We start from the raw sequence: 20,802 nt of genomic DNA on the forward strand, positions 1-20,802 counted from the left end.
GGAATTAATTACAAAAAAATATTTTAATGCTTACAAATCTCTAGAGAAACACTTTTTCAGAATTAAGTATTTTGTGCCGAGTGTCCGATACCAAACGGCCACGTAACCGAGTAGATATTAACCTTCAGACGAATTGTACCAACATTTTATTTAAATTTTTCAGTGCTTTCTTATTTACACAACGACAACAGTCGTTGTTATTTACAAATAATACTGCTTATCACAATAACAGGCAAAAATTGCCAACTTAAGGCCTCCCCGACGTCTAGTGCTTGGAGTAACCGCCTCCGCTGGAGCCGCTCCCGCCGTAACTCGATACGCTGGCGAAGCTAATGCTCTTACCGCCTCCATAGGAGCTGCCGCCTCCGAATCCACCGTGACCGCTTCCTCCGAAGGAGCTGCCGAAATCGTGACCGCCGCCGATTGAAATCGAGCCGCTGATACCATGCCCGCCTCCGTAACCGCCGCCATAACTGCCACTCGAACCACCTCCGTAACCGCCGCCGTAACTGCTGCCGGAACCGCCTCCGTAACCACCACCGGAACCGCCTCCGAACCCACCGCCAAATCCGCCTCCCAAACCACTTCCGGCACCTCCGCCACCGCCTCCAACGAAAACAGGTTGCGCTACGGGTACCACCACGGTTTGTGGAACCCTAACGGGGTAAGGTTGTGGTACTGTCACAGGGTAGGGCTGAGGTACTGGTACCGCGACGGGTTGTGGCACTGCCACGCGGACTGGTGTCGGCACTGCTACTGGTACTGGGCGGTTTACAGTGACCGGTACTGGTCTGGGTACCTCTACGGGTTGAGGTACTGGCACGGAGACCTACAAATAACCTTTTTTTGCCGATGGCATCACAAAATGGTTGGGAAGTATTTACCGGATAAGGTCTGGGTACTGATACTGGAACGGGTTGAGGTACTGGCACTGGTACTGGCCTAGTAACCGTTACGGGGTATGGTTGAGGGACGGGTACTGCAACGGCCTGGGTCACAGTGGTAACGGTGGCGCCGCCGCCACCTCCACCTCCGCCGCCCCCGAAACCGCCGCCGGCACCTCCCCCAAAACCACTCCCAAATCCTCCACCTCCGTAACCACCGCTTTCAAAAGAAATGCCTCCTCCATGTCCTCCTAAACTGCCACCTCCTATGGAGATGCTTCCTCCGTGTCCTCCTATGTCACCACCTCCAATGGAAATTCCTCCTCCGTGTCCTCCTAAGCCACCACTCCCAAGGGAAATGCCCCCGCCGTATCCGCCGCCTCCACCGTATGAAAAACCGCCCCCGTGTCCGCTAAAGTCGCCGCCGCCGATTGAGATGCTCCCGGAACTGTAGCCGTGACCAACGTCGCTGTCGAAAATGCCTCTCTTGTCGTTTTTGGAGGACTTGGAGCTAGCCTCGCCGGCACTAGCCCCGCAAGCTATTGCTATTATGGTGGTGGCTATCTGTGGGGACAGATTATATTTTAAACAAAGAAGAAGAAATTTCACCTTGTTGGTAAATCTGGTTTTACAAGTTTTTGTTTCACAAAATTATAGTTACATATATATATTATTTCGTCTTCAACGTAAAATAACAAACAGAACAAGCATATTGTAATTATACAAATACTTATGTTAAATTTTAAATGACATTTTTTGAATTTCTGAATTCATAATGAATGATTTGGATGTTCTGTCATTTGTCTAATCCTTTGTTTTTGCGCTGCACCTATAGTTAAATTATCTCATTCAACCAATTTCACGACTAATGGTTGATAGAGAGTACTTTCTTTTAATTCAAAAAGTTTGAAATTTTGAACGTGGGATATACAGGGTGTGCCGTTTTCCAAACTACGTCTCGAAATACTGCGAGAATTTGATTATGTAGCACTCCTAATTTCAGAGATATGAGGGCTTCTAGCTGGATAATAAAATAAGATTCTGTTGCGACAGAAACGGCAATGTTTGCGAAAATAATCAATCAATGAATATAAAAAATGTTAAAAAGGTTTAAAATGGCCCATCTTGTGTCTAAAGAGTTTTTTTAATCGTATTAAAAAAGACAAAATATGTAAATGTTAACACGCCGTATTAAAAAACAATAAAAAAACGAAAAAATTAAAATCGAGTACTCACCACAAACCGTCTCATGTTTGTGACTTGCGTAAAAAGAGAACTGACGTTGTTACCCCTACGAGAGGTGTGTATATATAGTCTTACGAGAACGGTAGGAGAGGGTCCACCCATTATTCTTCCCCGATGGTCGGTGTACCATGGGCGGCAACCACTCGCAGCCGTCCACGGTACTTTCACCCGGGTGGATCGAAAAATCTTCTTCGAAAAGACCCGCACATTCACGAGGAAGCGGCCCAACGTCGATGCTCTCATAGCGTGCAATATTAATTTAATTTTATTCGGATGATGATTCGGACGTTTCGCGTCAAATTTAGCAATGACAAAACTAATGTGTGTATTTTTTTCATATGGAGAAGATTGCTCTTTCAGATTTTGAAGTTTTATGTGGCTAAATTTTTGATTGTTTTTGTTTGAAATAATATTTTGATTTCAATGCCAAAACTTAAACCGTCCGCTTAAGGGGGTGTTATGGGCACCGCACATAATTTGATTCCGGGTCCCGCCTTGAAGCCGGAATCCGCATTACAGGAAATCATTACAAGTACTTTTTCGAATCTTACGCCTACTACTTTGTAACGAGCACTTTTTCGATGTTTCCCTCGACTCTAAGGTTGGCATATTAAATGTATACTATCAACTTCATAATACCATGTATAATCTCGGATTTTCTCGGTCGCTGAAGCTAGTTGTGTTTTGTACAATTGCTATTTATTTTTTGTCACTACGGTCAAAAAAGAAAAATAGGAGAAATACCCCGGCAGTGGCGATATTTGTCATGACAATAGGTTCTAGCTGGGAAGTAACACTGTCAAAACTAAACTAAAAGCGACTGAAAAATGGGAAATGATCATTTTCCACCTGTCGGTAGTAATACAAGACAAAGATAAATAAGAAACACCTTTTGTAATTTTTGGTAGGCACGAAAATATATTACATATCCTTTTCGATATTTATATTTTCCAAAGTTTCTGTGCTAAACGGTAGAGAGTCTAATTTATTCTATTACACTATATTACGTAAATTTATTAGAATAACATACTAAAACACACATCGACAACGGTGACTTTGCTGCTGTGTGCTTTCTGCTCCTTGCTTAATTCTTGTGTCATAACAGAGAGTAAAACAATGCACACTCTGACGGTAACGATGATGAATGGTTTCTCTATATGCGCGCACGTACAGAAGTCGCCATTTACGAGGCATTTACCTCATACTTTCTGCCTTATGTAAATACGGGAAGGCAAACCCCGTTATGGAAACTGGAGATTTTGCAACCGTGCTTCAAATGGGGGTTGTTGGTCGTCTTGGACGTTTTGTTATGGTCATATTCCTAGCATCTGGCAAACGAAGAACACATTTTAGAGTAAGTTTCGTTACGTCAATTGTTGATTATCGAAATAACCTGCCGACGGCAGAACATCAGAGACCAACTTTTAGGGTGTTTAAACATATTATTATATATTATATTATGTTTATTTAGATATAATAAAATCACTGTTCAGTTTTAAAGTTATGATTTGTCGAGTTTGTTTCGCTAGCTATTAAGGGTTTTAGTTTTTGTATGTATTCTTTGGAAGATGTTTAGTTAGGCGATGGAAACCGCACCGCTCAAGAATCACATTTTAAGAGTTGCCATTATGTTGTTTTGTATGCCAAACGTGTTGTACTGCATTTTTCTAGCTATTAAGAGGTATTTTATTAAATACTCAGACTTAAAGAAGGAGTAATAGTTTCTGTTCTCATATTAGATTTTACTTGGTGTCATAAATGTTCTATGGAATTGAACTACAATGATATATTCAGTAAAACAGTATTCCCAAAAGGCATTATCTTCATGATAGTCCAATCTAGAGTCCTTAATATTCTTCGCAAACAACAGCAACCCGTGCGAAATAAATCCCTGTCCTGATCCAGTGGTGGTGCGTTTTTGCTTTATTTAAAGTTGCTTGTGTCTGACAGTTTTTATTGGAATCAATCCGTTACTGCATCGTGAGTATCGAGCCAAGTTTCATCTTCCATTATACGTCTGCGTTCGGATATTTAATTTGAGGAAGGTAATTAAATCTCCAAGTGCGCAATATGTGGGATTCCATTATCACCTGTTTTTTGTCTTTGGGGCCAAAAATTTTCTCGCCTTACGATGGTGTATTACCCAATTAGATTAACCGAAAAATAAATTTTAAAAAATCATATTTCCTCTCTGTGATCTTGACTCTGGCGACACCGTCACTCTTCCCGGTATACTCTTAGATGTGCGTGTGGTGTGTTACGTAAAACGCAACGCGTGATACGCAAGGAACGTAAATAACGTAAATTAAGGGACTTAGGTAAATCCCGGCATCACGCATGCGGAATTAGATGGGAATCGTACCGTGAGAGAATTCGGGTTGGACATCGAAAACTGCGGCTATTCAAAAATTCGAAAGCATGCGTAGACGATTAATTAAGGAATCCGGCGACGCTGACGCGCCCGTCGGACCGTGAATTATGCCGCGTGTTACCTCAGCAGACGTTCACCCAATTTGGGATTATTGTTGAGTAGAAATCAGCGACGTCTATCGGTAAAAGTAATCTCGAGAGAAAAAAATGATTCATTTTTCTTGAGGCGTCGAAATATATGGAAGCATATTTGAGTGTTTAGGGCCCTCTCTTAAAAGATTAAGAAGTTTACTATGATCGGCAAATGCAATTCGTCGTGAAAACATTGCAACGTGTCTACTATCAAACAGCGAGAAATTTGACAGATAAAACTTACACCTATTTTACGCGACAGGAGAAAATCTAATCTCATTATGTAGTGTCGATTAACTCCAGGAAAAATGGATTGGTTTATTAGATGGTTTAGATCTTATTACTTGTTAAGGGACGGAAACTGGATCATAATCACCACAGCACTTGTACATGCTTCTAGACAGAACGCCCAATCCTTCATCGCAATTCTAGTGCCGCCCCCCCAAGTAATATTGCTATAAAAAATGCCAATGAGCAATTTGTATAAGAAACTGTTTTTAGTTATAGATTTTCCTTATACACTCCCGAGTTATTAATTATATGTAGTAAATAAAATTAAGCCCTCTAATCAAACGTCTGAATACTAATAATATTATTAAATGTTAACATGAAAAAAGGACATTTAAAAACAAAAATCTACTAAAACGACCAAACATATTTTCCTTGACAATATCTGTATCATAAAAAATTACCGGTTAAAATACCTACGTGCGTGTCGACTGGGTTTTAAATAACGAAGTTTTCGGGTTGTTTGTTTAAATCCAATGCTAATTAACCCAAACTCTTAACAAAATTCAGGTTCATTCCAAATGCGCATGCGCTAGATCTAAAATCTCGTTTTTAACCAATGACCTTGCCCCATTCAACAACCAACATGGCCGCTGATTGATTATCAATGATCATCAAAATGACCTAAAGTGCCGGTTAGGGGGTGAAACGCAGAGGGATGTGCGGAAGATTATTGCTATCTCTACGTAAATATCGTAGCCCTGGTGTATCAATTTTTACCGTAGTGGGGCTACTATATTATCTAATAGCTACATGGTTAGATCACACCTCTTCTTCTTTTTATTGATGACATCCTGTATCCGCTCTCATTTAATTTTGCATTCCACAAAAAATTGGCAAACTTTAGACTGCAATTTGAAGTTCTAAAGCCGTATTTTAATTTGACCAGAGCCCATTGTTTACGAAGAACAGAAGGTGGAAACTAATCAAATTTGGTCAGTTCGAGCAGTGAAAAACTTAAGAGTTGCTATCTTGATTGGAGCCAAATAACGACCACGTACGTCATCTGAAGTCGGTCGCGACATGATTTATCTGTACTATTAGCACCGTTCCGACTAAATTAGCGAGTAATTGCCATCGGTTGTCTTCGGGCTCTTTCGCAACGACGCAACACATTATTTATTTATTTCCTGCGTCGACATGATTATCGCGGATCGTATCGGCTCCAATTGCACGCGGACGTGAAGGTTCGCCACCCGAAAGGTCGTCGTGTCGCCTCGGGAAAATCGACGTTTTTCTTTTCTGCCTGTGTACCATGTTGCCCAATGCAATTTGTTGCGGTTTGTCGCAGCCAAACTCGCTTCTAGAAGATAAGAATCGACGTTTAAGCGTCTGGTTTTCCTTCATATCCGCGACTGTTGCGAAACGGAACCTCCGATCTAATAAAATGTAATCTTTCTTATTGAGAGGTATACCGTTCTAATCTAAACTCGACCTCCGCTTTTATAACCGAGATGTGTGTTTGAGTATCGGCAACCCGCAATTAGCGAATTGTAACGGTTTGTTTTCTGTTTATAAGCCGGTAATTTTATTGACAGCTCATTACACACCTATTTGTGTGTTTTTACTGCAGATCACTAAAAGTATAGCCGGCCGATACTAGTTTATTTTTATGTTATTTTGTTTTTTTGTAGTAGTATTGTACTCTACGTAATTTCAAGCAATATCGGATCCGAGCCTTTGCGCAAGCGCAGTTCGTGTATTGATCTCAAATTGTTACTGTTAATCGGTATATCCGACTTTAGTTATTACCATCTTGTGAACATTTAAACCTTTTTATTTACTTGAAGTTGAAATTACGGTCGGTTACAAGGTTGCAATTCTCACAACTGACCTCGCACAACTATCGGCGTTTATCGGTCTAAATTCTTTTGAAATGCCGACGGTTTTTATGTGTCGCCATCTGGAAAACATATTTATTGAGGCACGTAAAAATGCTGCACCTTGGAAAACCTGAAGAATAGTATATTACTCTCGAGAGGTTCTACGTATTTTTTTTGACGATTCAGTTGCCTCTAATGGTGCAGAAATATTTCTTATGTGGACGCAAAAGATACGGTAAAAACATTTTAAATTTCTGCATTCTGCTTCTAATTTAGTGTTTCCATTTTCAAAAAAAATTCATAAGGACAAGCACTTGTCTAACAATCAAATAACAGACGTGCGAGAGCACAATCTCATTATATACGAACAACGGAGGCGTAAATAACGAAAATCAGCCTGGCGGGTATCTTAAGATGCATGCGAGCGAATTACGAAAGCCAGATATACATAAAGTCCATTAGGTAACCCATAATTTGGCCAAGACGGTCACACTCCAGTAAACAGCAAGAGAATAACAATCGCTCATAGACAGTAATTGTTAACGATTGCGAAAGCGATTCGAAGGGCCCCGACAGTTTACCAAATTAAATGTTACCGCTTTACGATAATATGTTATTTGATAGTGCTTGTTGAATAATACGAAAGCTTGGAGCCCCAACAACACTTACACGCATATAGCTAGTACACATATAAAGGCCCTGGCTATGCTCAGTGTACAGGAACTCATGAAGCAACTATGTAAAAAAAAATGAGGCGGTCCATTCGAAATGCGTGTGCGTGAGATTTGTAATCTCTTTTTTTAACCAATGAGCTTTCAACCAACAAGATCGTCAATAAGATTGGATGCGGTATTTTTGCGGCAGTATTTTGTCAAAATACGCCTAAATCTCGTTAAATGTTCTGGAAAACCGAGTTAAGTGTGTGGAAAACGTTATTTAGAAAGAAAACGGTGCAAAGTGCAGGTTAGTGGGTGAAATATAGAGGCATGCTAGGAAAATCAATCCCTTCCCTAAATGCCGCCTGCCACGCATTAATTTTTGTTGTAGTAGGGCCACTATATGCCTACACCTAATGCGCCAGTCGAAACGCAAAGATCCTGTCATACGTGACACAGTATAAGAGGTGGAGTTTTTTGTGTAAAAGCCTCCAAAAGTTCCATCAAGTTTTAATTTGCCTATAATAATAAGTCATGCAGCACTGGAGAACGAATTTCTATTTTGTTTTTCGGACTTAAGCCCACGTGACGACTACAAATCTTTAAAATTATACTCCGGGAGTCTCATGACACCTCTCGTGACCACGACTAAAATTATGGTGAATGCGCCAGGGCGGTAAGGACCAGCGGTTTGACATTTCAATTTCTGTTAATACCGGCTGTTACAATTATTTATAAACGAATCGTTATTGTAATAATTGAGATTTCGATTGTTTCAAATGCCGTAGAAAGTGGGCGGCGGAGATTGTTTTGGATTACGCAAAACTGATCTTTTGTGTGTGTAAGATTGATTCGAACGGAAAAAATAATTAAAAACTATTGGGCAATCGCAGCCCAGGGAATCCAGCGAATCGTTGTTGGTTGTTGTTATTACGTAACCGGGCGTTTATGGTGGCTTGTTCGGAGCAAAGCGAAAAATGGACACGCCCTCTTTATGTTCCGTCGAAGAAAGTGTGGGAACTGCGACCGATCGGTCTGTTGACAATGTTATGTTGGCTTATCATTTTACTGTTAATTAATTATTAAATTAGAATTGATAATTACAATTAATTTTTGCTAATTTAGTTACATTAATTAACTTATAAATTAATTGATAAATTTTCTTTTACAATTGAATTATTTAAATAATTAGTTAACATTAACGAGCAAAGAATGATTGCAAATTTAATTAATTTGTGAAAACTAATTAAAAGAAAAATTAACATTAAACGAAATTTACAATAAAATCAGAATTAGTATGTATATTATGATAAACTAATAAATTGCTATTTATAGGGATAAAATAATTTGTGTTAATTATTAAATAATAAGAATATTAATTATAAGATTATAATAAATAGTTATAACTAATACATAAGTTAATGAATATTGAACATAGAAATAAAATTAAATAATATAATAATCTATTATAATAAATTTTTGAAACGTTAATTTTCTTCAAACATAAAAATTAAACTAAACAGAAAAATTCTTGTAAATTATTTATGGTATTTAATTAATAAATTACTATTTTCAATGTTTTGTAATTCATTAAGATAATATTTGCATATTATTTTAAGTTAATTAACACATCCGCGGAATGGAGTTGTTCCTGTCGCAGTATTCCATGAACCCAATCCCAAGACGTCAGTATTAAATGTGTCAACATTCGAAGAGGAAGCGTCTACTATCCGTTGGAACGCAGTCATCGAGTAGGTTTAGGGGATCTAACCCAGAAGAATGATGGACGAGTCGAAACGATGTAATCAAAGTGTTAATATTTATGTTACGGTGAAAGTGAAACAGAAATCCCTTCACCTCGGTCAGTCTATTAATCCGTAGTAAGCACCGGTAAAATGAAACAAAGGAGACCAGAGTCCGCCGATCTTTGGCGTTTCAAGGTCATTGACGTAAAGTGTAAAACGTGTGACCACGCGCAGAGGTTACCACTCCTATCTATGTCGTTAACGGCCATTTGTACCAAATGGGCCAAAATGAAATATTGGTTAATATTAATTAATTAATATTATCAATCAAAATATTGGTTGGTACGATTTGGAAATAATAACAGCCGAATAAACTGTTTTCTGGTGCCAAAGAAAGAGTCCCTAACCTTTTTGGTTCTCGCCCATTTGGCCGTCACGTCCGTCCCAATACGGCCCGTCAAAATTATGGATAGGATTAAAACCATCACCATTCGTTAGTCCGTCACGGCCTGCAGGCGACTGGTAGTAAGGAGCCTCTACCGTTTCGTAGAAATGGGCGACAACCTTAAGTAATGGGACGATCAAATAATAGTAATCGTTTTTTAACAACCTAACATATTTTAAACTCGCCCTTAAAATTCGCGCCAACAAGTTCCTTAATCATACGATCAAGTAATCCTGGTTTTAAAATGGCGAACTATTTGTATACGCCTCATATTTAGTACATTAAAGACGAAGAAATTGACCATCGGGTTCAGTGTAAAACGAGCATTAGAGTCCCATTAAATTTAGACCCAGTCCTGCGATTATTCGAAAATTTATTCTTCGCTGGTGGCGCTGCTGACAGCAAACAAAAGTGGCCGTTTTTACATATTTAATAATGTTTAATGTTACCTTCGATGCCTTTACCAGATTATTCTACCATACGTGTCAATATAGTATATTATGCAACAAGTGCAGTAAACGCCATTTGACTCATGAGTTTATTTGACATGAGCGGAGCGAATTTTTAATAAACGAGTGAGTTTACCGTACATGTTGAATACTATATTTTTTCTACGACCGTTAGTTTTTGGGTACATTTTCGCAAAACAACACGAATACATTCACTGACTTGACCGTCAGAACTGACAAACGTCAAAATTCAAGGCGTGGAAATTATCTCCGAAAACATCCGATTGCTCCCAAATCCGTGCGGTAAAATCCCGGAAATGTCCGAAGTGGCTCGGATTCATGGGAAACGAAACTGACGTGGTCAAGTGACGCTTCCCGTATGCTAAATCGGTGGGTAATTAGGTATTTTACAGACAGTAGAAAAAACTATTATTCGTTGCTATGTTATCAGTTTTTGTCAAGGGTGGTTTGTGCAAAATTAAATGCATTTCATTTGTATTCGAATTGTGATGACGGCGAAGCTTTATTAAATGTGATTTTAATTGGGCCTACTGCAGGAACCGACGACTTAAAGGGCATTTTTACGGTGTGCCTTCCATTATTATTATTATTATTTATTAATTATTAAATTATATGTAAGAAGCATAGCATCCTTAGGTCGCTTGCAGTTGTAAAGGTATAATTCCGAAGACGGCGACAGCGAAAAGCGACCGCGACAGACGACAACGACAGGCGACAGTGTCGCTTATTGCGAGCGAGATCTGCGATGTAGTTGTCAATGTTTAAATGACGTTCGCCAAGTAGTTATAATAATTAATAAATATGTCTGATTACGTGATTGATAAAAATGTGTTACTTGAATTACTGACGGAAGATGATGAAGAAGACGAAATATAATTGTTACTTGTTGCAAAGAAAAGAAGAAACCCCATTTTACCTCTGTTTAAAAGCAGATCTAGGGAAGTAAGTTATTCCTTACTCATAAAAAAGCATTTATTCAGTGATGAGACAGACGACTTTTAGAAGCTGTTGTTGGTTAAATAAAAAGCAATTCAACTTTGTACTTGGTTTAATTGGTAACGAAATTCAACCTAAAACTACTTGAAAAGTACTAACTGCAGAAGAGAAACTATTTTTAACCTTAAAGTAAGTTTTTGGAAATTAATTCATTAATACTATTTTCATTATTCGCTAATTCTTGAATCGGAGGAGAATAGGTATTGATTATGATTTGTTGTTTTGAATTATATTCTGGCGAATCGTTCGTTTCTGTAGGACTCGTCATGGGAGACGGCGTGTATGATATGCTGAACTGCCCAGAAAATAAATTAGAAACCAAGGGACTAAGTGCCAAATTATTTATGTCGGTAGCTGCTAGTACTTCAAAATGATGTAACACATCATTAATTTGTTTTTTTGCTTGAGCTTTATAAATCTGATGAAGACTCCTTAATACTTCAGCTACGTGCTGAGAAAATAATTCAATATCGTCCTTTTTGATTACATTTCTCATTACATTTTCTCGTCTATCGTCCCTTTGTTTGAAATATTTTACAATGTTTTCATCTTTACTGTTACATGGTCGTCGCTTACGAGCCAAACTTTTGTTGACTCTATTTTTCCGAGTATCTATTTCTTCCGTATTGTTCTCTCTGCCACTTTCTCTCCTTAATACTTCAGCTACGTGCTGAGAAAATAATTCAATATCGTCCTTTTTGATTACATTTTTCATTACATTTTCTCGTCTATCGTCCCTTTGTTTGAAATATTTTACAATATTTTCATCTTTACTGTTACATGGTCGTCGCTTACGAGCCAAACTTTTGTTGGCTCTATTTTTCCGAGTATCTATTTCTTCCGTATTGTTCTCTCTGCCACTTTCTTGCGTATTTTCATTACCCGGTACTTCGGTACACTCTTCCGTGATCTGAATATCTTGGGATGTGCCCTCTATGATATCTGAGTCTCCGACAAAGGAATATTCGAGCTCCCAGAGCGATGTTGAGGTATATTTTCTAAAAATGTCAACTGTTCATAAGTTTTAATTTTAGGGTTCTTTGGAGCTGCAACTTCCTTTTAAATCTGATATAGGCATCTCTAATGTATTTCCATTTCTTCTTGCAGTCCTCACCTGAAAGTGTAAAATATTATTTTTTTACGAGGTATACTTAGGAATTAAATCATGAATTGAAACATTAACTCCCTTTTTCATGGAATTAAAATGAAATTGGAAATTACCATTGTTTTTAGGTTTTTGATGACGGGGGAAAGCTACAAACCTATGTCATTTGTCTACCGCATATCAGCCTCCTATATTAAGCATCATAAAACAAGTTCTTAAGGTAGTAAGTGCAAAACTAATACCAATTACCATGCCGCCCCCTTCTACAAATGATTTTAAGCCCATATAACAAGAATTTTGTGCAAGTGTAGAATATACCAAATTGTGTTGGCAGCATAGATGATAAACATGTGCGCATTAAAGCACCAATTATAAGGATTATTTTTCCATTGTGTTAATGGCCATTGTAGACGTAAATTGTAAATTTATTGCCATTGATGTGGGATCCTACCGCAAAGAAGGTGGCAATGGAATATTACAAAAATCAGAGTTGGGGAAAAAATTGCAAACAATACTCCTTCATCAAAATGTTTACCTGGCACAAATGTGGAGATACCACATTTTTTAATTGGTGATAACAATACATTTATGATGAAACCATATTGTAGAAGACTTGTCGGAGTGGATGCTGAAAAAGAAATTTATGTCGTGCTCTTGGGTAACAGAAAATTCTTTTGGATTATTAAGCTAAATATTTAGGGTATTTTATTTAGCACTTGTCTCAGAAGTGGTAGATAGCCTAATAATAACCATTTTACGTGATGCTTACCTCGAAGATAATACCGTATTTTATAATATTCAAGATGCTGTAACTCAGATAAATATGGTAAACTTGACCAGTAGTGGTGGCTTTGCAAGTTTTAATTGACTACAATTTAGAGTTAAGTTGAAAGACTATTTTTCCAACCGACAGGGCGCGGTAATATGGCAAGAAAAAGTAGTAAATGCTCGTATTTAAAAGATTACCATTTTTTACCAATTACCGTATATATATATATATATATATATATATATATATATATATATATATATATATATATATATATATATATATATATATATTCTTTAGTTCCCTTCCAATTTCTTTCCATATATTATCCTTAATCAAATTATTTTTATAATTCTCCACACTAGTATCATAGAGAGTAGGATATTTACATACTAAATTAATTATTTTGTCTTGTTCCTCCCTGGTAAAATCTATTTTTTGTCAAAAATCTGCGTGTGCTGGAGAAATACCGGACACCTGTCGTCGGACTCCATTTGATTCTTAAAGATCGGTGGAGTCGCAACACAGTAATGACAGGTGTCGCTGTCGTCTGTCGCGGTCGCTTGTCGCTTGTCGCTGTCACCGTCTTCGGAATCATAGCTTACATCTGGTTTGTCGCGTCACCGCGTGCAGTTGATGACATTTGGGGACGCACTAAGCCGTTCCGAGTGACATAATTGGCGGAACTAGAATTACGTCCGAGAATTTATAGTACTTTTACTTCGCCGTGTTCAGATGCGTACCGGTGACCTTGGACAGTTCAAAGGCATCAGAAAAAAGTCTCGACGCATTCGGGTTGCTTCGAGATAGCGGCGCGTCGCGACGCAGACGCGTTAAAGTTCGTCCGCTCTCGCGGTTAACTACGTAGAACGTTGCGAGTCGGCGCTGCGATATTCTTCCGGCACGCCCATGTCACACGAGTATTAATATTATATCAGAGAATGGACTGTATAGATGACGCTAGTCTTTTTTGCCGGACTGGAAGAAAGTAACAATTTCTTCTCGACGGGGAAATAAGTGACCAGATATTTCGGTTCCGCTCGATATAAATAGCAGTTTGTAGCCGGTTCCGCATTCAGTTTCGAACGTCAGAGCGCGCGCGTCATCATGAACATTTTTGTAAGTACCTATATACGAGGTGTTACAGTAAACCAAACTCTGAGTACCGATAAGTTTTGGTAAAGAAACTAAGATTGCTTCGTAGACTCCGAGTCTTCGGGTTGTCTGGGTGCTTAGTCCTGTTTCTACGGTACAAGACTGAATGATCCCAATTTTAAAATCATATTGAAAGTTTCTAAGCTGTTTACCCATGACAAGAGACACAATTTGCGCCCATACTAATGAATATTTTGTGTGGTTCGTTACAATTCGAATTCCCTCTAGTATTTTTATTCGTAGAAATGTGACGGTTTAGTTCATCGAACACTTTTCAGGTGGCGGGTATAGCAATTTGCTCCCTACTGGGACCAAAGGCATCGGCTAGTCACTACGGTTCGGGTCAGCAACAACAGCAACTCGAAGGAATACCCGACTTGTCGTCGTTCGGCAAGATTTCTTACCCCAAGTACGATATCCTCGACCTGGGGGAGTATTCTCATGATCACGTACCCGGCCCGGAGATCAAAATCACCAAGGAGAGTAAAATTACCATCCCTCAACCTTATCCTGTCAAAATTCCAGTGCCGCAGCCTTACCCGGTTCACGTACCCAAACCGTACCCCGTGGAGCACACCAAGCTCGTAAAGGTTCCGGTACCGGTACCGCAGGTGATCGAGAAAAAAGTTCCCTACCCCGTCGAGGTACCCAAACCGTATCCGGTACCAGTGCACCAAGAAAACCACGGAGGGTATGACAACAACGCCCAACAGATTGGAGGATACGGTGGGGGAGTCGAACACCAACAGGCTTTGGAAGGGGGCGGTTACGGGGTGCAAGAAGATCACGGGGCGGCCTTAGGAGAGGCCGATTACGGGGGCGGTTCTCTAAGTTCCTACGACGCCAAAGCCTTAGAAGACGACGTCCAGGTGGGCGGAGTGGATAATAAAGGGTGGACGCCACTGGACGGTGGCGAGGGAGGGGACGGGCAGTACCATTAGGTGGGGGATTGCTCTAAATAGCTTAGCGTTAAAAAAAAAAGACGTTTCTGCGTGTCGATCGGGTCGTCCGGAATAAGACTGTTTTTTTGTCTGTCTCGTTGTTATCGTTCTGTAAATATTGTTGATTCTTTTGTAACTTTTTTGATATAAAATTTCCTACAAACCGTTGTTTTTTTTTTAATTCGCCTATTGAATTTTTCGCCAGAGGAAAATTAACTAAGGTAAAATTTCCTTATTAATAAATCGAACTACGGTTGATATTCACAAACTTAATTTTTTTCGGAAAAATTAGAGATATCGTGTGCCAAAAAATTGAAATACTATGGTAAATTTTTTTTAAAACGGATTGTTTCATAATATATTACTGGCGTATAATAAAGCTTATCTTAATTTAACATACAAACATAAATTAAGAATTATTTTATCAAGAGTAAAAAAAACTGTAACGAAAATTCAATAAGAAAGCCGCGAAACACGGAGGTAGACGAGGATATCTTCCTTTACCTTCGGTTTCGCCGAAATCTATGGGAATTAATTATATTAGTAAATTGGCTACTTATTTTCTTTTTTTGTATTAGTTTAATTAATAAAATTACTAAAATGACACTCAAAATACATTCTTAAGTCTAGTGTGCATGTAATATAAAAGAAAAGATTAATTAGATCCATTTTACATTCTGAAAAATCCTGAAAAACGTAAAATGGTTTTCTAAGCGAAACCAATCAAAACGGGTACGTTTCCCACTTCCCACATTCCCGTGATAGTTGCACACAGTGAAAGAACCCAAAATTTGCTACTTACGAAATGACATCACGCTCGAGGATTAGGGGTCCAATTGTTGTGCGCAGCTAATAGCTTAAAGTTTTCTATATGAAATTAATAATAATAATAATTTACTTCAAATAAATTTGTTTTTGACTGGAATACGGTTAGGGTACGCTGAACAAGTCGTCCAGAAACTGCCAACTATTTCGACACCCTGTATTGTAATGGGTGGCGGAACACCCGCCCTGTTTTCGCAATGCAGCCACGATACGTTTCCTTAAAGATTATTAATTAAAAATTAGGCAATCGCCGCATGGTTATCGAGCAGAAACTTTGCGTAATAAATGCCTTCTAATTACATCCTTGCATATATCCAGATCGCCGGCATGTTTATTATCATTACAAAATTGCTAATTGATACGTACGGCTTTTGCAATGCGGCGAAAATTGTCGGTGGATGCAGTGACACCAATGTTTTAATTGCTTGGAGTATACTTTATTTCTCGACACTTGTGCCTCCTAGGAATAGGGTTCGTCTTACAAAAATAAATTGGATGTACAAAACCACTGCCAAAGTTACATGTTTAATTTACAAGGCACCACCACTTGCAACTAACAAATCAATTTTTTAAAATTTGTTTTATGCAATGCCTGTGAGATAGATAAATAAGATTTGCGAGTTTTATTTTCGTTATAGATCTGATGTCGTTTTATAATCCTTATTATACAGGGTGGTAAACTTGACATTGTTTTCTTGCAAATTTCCACTAGCACTTTATTTTTTTTTAATTCGACACTTTACAACTCTGACTCTATAATTCAAAATTCATCTCAATATAGCATATTCAGAAAACGATATGCAGGATCTATGAAACTTAGTCGTACTTTGTGAAAATGCGCTTTTGGATGGCGTGAAACTCTACATTTACTATCGTTTTTCAATTTTTGTTTTCAGTTTGGCTCTGAAAATAAATTCAGTCCAAAATTATGAACTATTTGGTAGTCTGTGGTCCGCAGGTGTATGGAGCCTTCCATGGCTATGCACTGAAAAAAAACTCGACCGTTTATCACAGTTTACAGAACGTTTTTTTTATTTAAAGAGAAATTAAAGCACATAAATAAAAAAAAAAACAACATAAATTAAGGCAACGATTTAGGTACGACGTTGGAGAGACAATACTGATGAGCGAAAGGGGGGAGGGCGTGGGTACCGATGGGGGTGTAAACAGTCGCCGCTTAGAACCCGTGGTGCCCTCCGAAATCGTGGTGACCTCCCAACTCCAAGCCCCCAAAGTCATGGTGTTCGTGGTGTTTCACATAGACAGGGTACGGTTTTTCGACGACCACGGGCACCTTAACGGGATAAGGTACCGGCTTGTGTACCGCCACCGGGTACGGCTTCGGCACGGGATACGGATGAGGTACCGCTACGGGTACTTTGACTGGTACTTTTACCGGGTACGGTACTGGTTTCTCGACTGGATAAGGTACCGGTTTTTCAACAGGAACGGGATAAGGTTTGGGTACCGGTACCGGATAAGGTTTCTCTACGGGTACCGCCACTTTGACCGGATAGGGTACCGGTACTTTCTTCTCGACGGTGACGGGATACGGTTTGGGTACCGGTACCGGGATCGTTTTGGTAATGACTTTGACATGATGGTGGCCTTCGTCGAAACCGCCGCCGTAGCCGCCCCCCAATTCCAAACCGCCGTGTTCGAATCCGCCTCCGTAGCCGCCTCCGTAACCCCCTCCGTAGCCTAGGTCGAAAAGGCCTCGTTTTTCCTGCTTCTTCTCTGCTGGTTTGGGTTCTTCAGCCTTCTTCTCCTCTCCGGCTTTGGCGGCCGCGAGGACTAATCCGGCGAAGAACAATATGGAGAGCGTCTGGAACGAAAAATCGAGGTATCGTTTATTTTAACGCAATACATTTGTTTTTTAACATAATCGGTCAAATTTTGTTTTCCATGATTATTTTTGTAACAACGATTTGTAAGCCTTGAGTTTTAAAAACTTAGAAAACTTTAGAAAGTGATCCGTTTTAAACGGGCTCAGGTCGTTAAAAGTTACATGAAGTGCAGTTTGAAACTATGTATATTTTTAATTAATATTTATCAAAATATCTATATGCAAAGCATACGTAATAACACGGTATTTTACATATGCAACTTGTCTGTCGGTTGTGAGAAGCTTTTTGTTTAAAAATATTTGAAGACAATGTCAAAACTTATTTTCGTGTTGTAGCAACTTGTAAATTCGCATGTTGTAAAATCACGCGCACGTAGTAAAATAAATAAAATAAAATAATTTATTATATTATTTTCACACTGCAAAAAAAAAATATTTTTATATTTAACTATTTGGTATCATTCTGGTAAAAATGTTGGATTTTATTATACGCAGTATTAATTTTTATGAACAAAAATGAGCGATTGCTCTCTTTGTACTGGGAAATATTTTCATTTAAAAGTCATACTTGTTGCAGTAACGCCATTTTAGAGTAACTTCTTAAACCAGCTCAATATTTATTAATCGATAACTGTTGCGCTTTTCTTTGCGGGAAGCCTGGGGTGACATTTTATTTCTAAATCAAATATGGCAGGATATATTTTCAATATTCAATATTTTTATACCGAAAAAGTCGAAAAATCCAAAGAACAACCCGATACTTAATTTATGTAGGGTGCGGGAAGCGCCACTTTACCACGTCAGCTTCGTTTCCCACGGATCCGAGCGACTTCGGACATTTCCGGGATTTTATCGCACGGGTTTGGGAGCAATCGGATGTTTTCGGAGATCATATCAGTGAATGTATTCGTGTTAAAGTAATACACAGAAAAATGTTGTGCAATATATCAGACAATTTAAATACTACGTGCTATATCCTAAAATTAAAATCTAGTGGGCTAGTCGGTAAGTAAAGTGACATTTATAATTTAAATTTTCCACAGATATTTTTCATACCTTTCGCATGAACTTTACTGGTTTTTACAGTTTTTATATTCATATTTTGCTCAGATCAATTGTACTATTTTCAAATATCCATATCTCACTACAAACAAAGGTTGAAGGTTAGGACCTGCTTTTTCTGGCTGGCTTAAAAATGTAATCCTCTTGATGATTCTTCTTCCAGCTACAGTCTTTTGCTTTACATAAACTACTTAATGATCAATTGTAAACGTTAAATAAACAACCTAACGTTTTAAAATTGTGTTTATTCCGTTGTTTATATGACATATCCATTAACGTACCTACACAGTTAAAAAGAGACAACAACAGCAGAACCGATCGGAACGATAAACGAATAGGTTTAATGGCAACTAGCAAATATTTTGTTTGAATGGTACGAAATTTAGTAATCCTGTAATCTGTTATAATTTTTAATTTGTTAAATTGTGATTTGTCGTAACGGTCGTAGAAAAAGTATAGTATGCAATACATTTGGCAAACCTTTCAAGTCACTCGTTCATTAAGCACTAACCAAAACTAACCAAAAAAACTCGTGAGTCAAATGCCGTTTACCGCACTTGTTGCATAATATACTACAACTTGACAAACCTAAGAAAGCACATTAAAACTGCGGGAACCTTTTAAGAGGATATTGTAAAAGTATGAAAAAATAAATAAATACAGGGCCGTCCAAAACTGCTTTATAAAGTTAGTTTAATTTTAACTGAATTTACGTGCAAATTCACAATTATGTCAGTTAAAAAAATTGCTCGCATTGGTAGCGTATTAAAATACCAAAATACATGAAAATAATGCAGCACATGTTATTGAAAAATGAACACTGATGGGCGCCTTGACGGATCTGTTTTGTAAAAAGGGCACTTACTTGGCGATTCATTTTTGGGCACACAAAAACGAACGACTGTTGGCGGGACTAGTGCCGACTAGGCCTTTTATAGCTGATAACGATATTTGTGTCAAAACGTCAGCCAATGCTTTCTACACACGGACACGCATCCCCCACCAACTGAGCAGCACCCTCGCAATAATATACGCTAATTGCGGAAAATAAAAGCGTTTTTCAACACGATATTAGGCGAGCGTGCAACGATTTCGCATATACGCGCGGATTGTCGATAACGATAAGTGCGTGAAAAATCAGACGCCGAGGGTTTCCGACGCACCAACGCTTCTTTGTTTCGTAGTATTTTCCGATCGTTTTTCTTGATCGAACATTAAAAAGATTGATTGATATATCATTGTGCATTTTTGAAATCCTTATTTGGTTATGAGCAGATTTGGAATCTATTTCCGGATAATGGAGATATTTTCCGTGTAACAATATTGAGCTCCCAACGAACGACACTGGCGTACGTGAAAAGAAATGCCCCACATCAAAAAGCACCTATCGATGCGCGGTGATATTAACACTGAATTAGAAAACAACTTAAATGTCATTTCTGAGACAGCGGATAGTCCTGAGAGGCAATAATGTATTGGACAATTTATCTTTTCAATTTCGACCCCGCCGCTGGTTTCGCAATAGTTGTGAATTGCACTTCTTATTAGCAAAACGATTTCGACGATATTTTATGCCAAAAATTTTTTGGTATCCAGTAGGACCAAAAAAAAAATGCTTATAACAATTTTCGAAAGTTGCACAAATGGAAAATAACAATCGTCCATACAATTTTTATAATTTGCACTAATGACGTAACGAAATGCTTTCTGCTTAGCAAATTTTGCTTGTATGCTGCCGACCTGAAAATTTTCAGAAAAATTACTACACTAAGATATTTAGCGCTTTGGATCATACTGCAAAAATAATGGTCTCTATATAAAGATTGAAAAATGCTTTGTTATATCTTTTACTAGAAATCGGATTCCTATTCCTTTCGACTACTTTGTCAATGATAACACTCTGAAAAGAATGTTCTCACATCAATACTGCCATATTATGCTGCTAGGCTTCATTAATAGATAAGTAAAAGTGTTCAACATGGCTTGCGTTTATCTTAGCCTGTATCAGGCGTATGTTCATAGTAGAATACATTTTGCTTTTGTCA

At 38.3% G+C, this 20,802-nt stretch overlaps 2 protein-coding genes across 2 annotated transcripts; one reads left to right on the forward strand and one right to left on the reverse strand.

The window, feature by feature from the left end:
- Window positions 1–119: 119 nt before the first annotated feature.
- LOC132705119 (uncharacterized) lies at window positions 120–19,756 on the reverse strand. The gene is made up of 11 exons (XM_060675553.1): window positions 19,623–19,756; window positions 17,034–17,674; window positions 14,488–14,833; window positions 13,672–13,813; window positions 13,406–13,535; window positions 11,812–12,052; window positions 9,551–9,707; window positions 6,060–6,222; window positions 2,121–2,445; window positions 885–1,448; window positions 120–829 (listed from the first exon to the last, which is right to left on the reverse strand). Exons 1-11 carry the CDS (start codon window positions 19,632–19,634, stop codon window positions 266–268), a joined length of 3,285 nt encoding a protein of 1,094 aa, XP_060531536.1. The 5' UTR covers window positions 19,635–19,756; the 3' UTR covers window positions 120–265.
- LOC132705714 (uncharacterized) lies at window positions 13,900–15,179 on the forward strand. The gene is made up of 2 exons (XM_060676519.1): window positions 13,900–14,047; window positions 14,362–15,179. Exons 1-2 carry the CDS (start codon window positions 14,036–14,038, stop codon window positions 15,022–15,024), a joined length of 675 nt encoding a protein of 224 aa, XP_060532502.1. The 5' UTR covers window positions 13,900–14,035; the 3' UTR covers window positions 15,025–15,179.
- Window positions 19,757–20,802: the final 1,046 nt, after the last annotated feature.

This window comes from Cylas formicarius, unplaced genomic scaffold (assembly GCF_029955315.1).
Source record: "Cylas formicarius isolate icCylForm1 unplaced genomic scaffold, icCylForm1.1 PGA_scaffold_7__23_contigs__length_41026272, whole genome shotgun sequence".
In the NCBI taxonomy this organism is placed as follows: Eukaryota; Metazoa; Arthropoda; class Insecta; order Coleoptera; family Brentidae; genus Cylas; species Cylas formicarius.